This window comes from Triticum dicoccoides, chromosome 6A, assembly GCF_002162155.2.
Source record: "Triticum dicoccoides isolate Atlit2015 ecotype Zavitan chromosome 6A, WEW_v2.0, whole genome shotgun sequence".
Classification (NCBI taxonomy): Eukaryota; Viridiplantae; Streptophyta; class Magnoliopsida; order Poales; family Poaceae; genus Triticum; species Triticum dicoccoides.
Window position 1 is genome coordinate 149,688,042 of NC_041390.1, and position 2,483 is coordinate 149,690,524.

Consider the following 2,483-nt stretch of genomic DNA (forward strand, 5'->3'; position numbering starts at 1 on the left):
GAAAAGAAAGCAAAAGCCACACAGCCCGGCCAAGCAAGCGAGAAAGAAAGAAGACACCACCCCAACGCAGACCTAGCTAGCTATAGCCAGCCACCACACACAGACCAGCGCGCCACGACCACGAGGGCAACAAGAAGGGGTCTCTCGGCGTCGCCTCGTAGCGCGGGAGGCGGGCGGACGATCGAACCCTATTCCTTGTCCTTGAATCTCCAATCCAATCCCCCTACGCGCTCAATCCGGGAGATCTAGGGAGAGGAGAGGCAGCGGCAGGGGAGAATAGTACAAGAGAAGAATGTTCTCTTCCAAGAAGGCCACTAGCAGCAGCGCTGGCGCGGTGGCGGTGCAGGGGGGCGGGGCGCCCATGTGCGTGCAGGGCGACTCGGGCCTCGTCCTCACCACCGACCCCAAGCCGCGCCTCCGGTGGACGGTGGAGCTCCATGAGCGCTTCGTCGACGCCGTCGCCCAGCTCGGCGGCCCCGACAGTACGGCTCCAAAACCCTTCATGTGCTGCGTGCTGGTCACTTTTTTTAATTATTAATTCCGTCGCTGAGAATTTTGTGCTTGTTGTAGAGGCGACGCCGAAGACGATCATGAGGGTCATGGGGGTCAAGGGGCTCACTCTCTACCACCTCAAGAGCCACCTTCAGGTGCGTCCGGCCATGTGTGTCTTGTTGCACCCTCTAATTAGGGTTAGGTCTAATTCTTGTTGGCATGATGCGCTCTCTCACACATGCATGCTGGCTAATCTGTTTGGTCTTTTCATGTGCAGAAATTCAGGCTGGGAAAGCAGCCACACAAGGACTTCAACGATCATGCAGTTAAGGATGGTAAGAGCTAACTCATGCGATTCAATTGTGAAGATAAAATTGTGCATATGACTACTCTACTACTCCGGTATATATGTTATATCTTCGTGTTGTTGAAACTTTTTCGCAGCTGCGGCAGCAATGGAGATGCATAGAAACGCGGCCTCTTCTTCAGGCATAATGGGGAGAAACATGAACGAGTAAGTTAATCAGTTAGTAAGAAGTAGAGTATGTTAATTACTCTGCGTTCACTCATATCCCAATAATTAAGCTTTTCACTCACCACTTTTCCTTTACCGTTTGTGAATCTTAATTTCAGCCGCAACGTGCACATGAACGAGGCCATCAGAATGCAAATGGAGGTTCAAAGGAGGCTGCATGAGCAACTAGAGGTGATTAATCAACCAAGAATCAAAGTACGCATGGGTGGATGCTAAAAAGACTGTCAATTTCTCATGAAGTTTATTTTTCTCCTTTTAAGAACATTAGGAAGTTTACTCAACTCCCCTTTCCTCCTGAGCACCTTACCACCTTCCCATGCAGCTCATGCTCCTCAACTTTTAGATACATCTTACATGCATGCATGCAAAAACACTGTCATCAAGTTTAATTGCTTACTAGGTTGTCACTAATTGTGTAGCTTAATGATGCTTAAATTAGTTAGCTCATGCATGCATGAACATGAGTACATGACAATTGGCACGCAGGTGCAGAAGCACCTCCAAATGAGGATTGAAGCCCAGGGAAAGTACATGCAGTCCATCCTGGAGAAAGCATACCAGACGCTTGCCACCGGCGACGTCGCGGCGAGCCCTACTGCCGGGTACAAATCCCTAGGCAGCCACGCCGGCGTCCTGGACGTGTGCTCCATCAAGGACATTGGCCCGGCTTCCATGGGCTTCCCTTCCCTGCAGGACCTGCACCTCTACGGAGGCGGTCACTTAGACCTGCAGCAGCAGCAGCCAATGGAGAGCTTCTTCGCGTGCAGCGATGGCGGCGGCATTGGGTCGTTGGGGAAGAAGAGGTCCAACCAGTACGCCGGAGGCAAGAGCCCTATGATGTGGGGTGACGACGACGACGGCGACGAGGATGACAAGGGCGATCAGCTACTCCAGATGGCACCGCCGATGATGGACGACATAGACTCCATGTACGAAGCGAAGCCGATGATGACCATGTCCGGCGACTCCGCTGGTAACAGAGGATTCGACGGCGGCATGGGGTCGAAGCTCGAGAGGCCGTCCTCCCGGCGGCCGCACATGGGAGCCCAGAGGATGGGCAGCCCGTCGGTGATCTACGGGTAAATCAAGCGATCGACCGAATTAAGTTAACTAGAGCTTTTTGCTTAACCGGGTGCATGTGGCTAAATAAGTATAGCTTGAGTGCATGGAATCAAGGAAATTATAGAAGAAATTATGCGTCGATCAGGATGATCTTACACATATAGTGATGCATCACATGTCTATGTCATGATGATGCTCAAGGTCTAACTAAGATGATCTGTTGTGTAATTGTACGTGTTCTAAATTAATTAATTATGACGGTTGTAAATTTGTAATCTAATTATTTTGTGATCTTGCATGCTGATGTGGCAAGCTTCCATGCATTGATCATGGGACACATGTATATCGTCAAAAACATATTGTTAATTAATTCTTATTGGTTGGGTCTGGAACA

The 2,483-nt window shown here is 50.3% G+C and overlaps 1 protein-coding gene across 2 annotated transcripts; it reads left to right on the forward strand.

Annotated features, from left to right (window-relative positions):
- The first annotated feature begins 292 nt into the window (after positions 1–292).
- On the forward strand, positions 293–2,483 carry LOC119316343 (myb family transcription factor IPN2-like). 2 transcript variants are annotated; one of them, XM_037590659.1, is made up of 6 exons: positions 293–482; positions 571–647; positions 770–827; positions 937–1,006; positions 1,126–1,222; positions 1,514–2,483. In XM_037590659.1, the coding sequence occupies exons 1-6, from the start codon at positions 293–295 to the stop codon at positions 2,108–2,110; spliced, it is 1,089 nt and encodes a 362-aa protein (XP_037446556.1). In that variant the 3' UTR covers positions 2,111–2,483. The 2 variants fall into 2 exon arrangements, with proteins under 2 accessions (XP_037446556.1, XP_037446557.1); XM_037590660.1 differs by having other exon boundaries at positions 1,126–1,198; positions 1,514–2,110.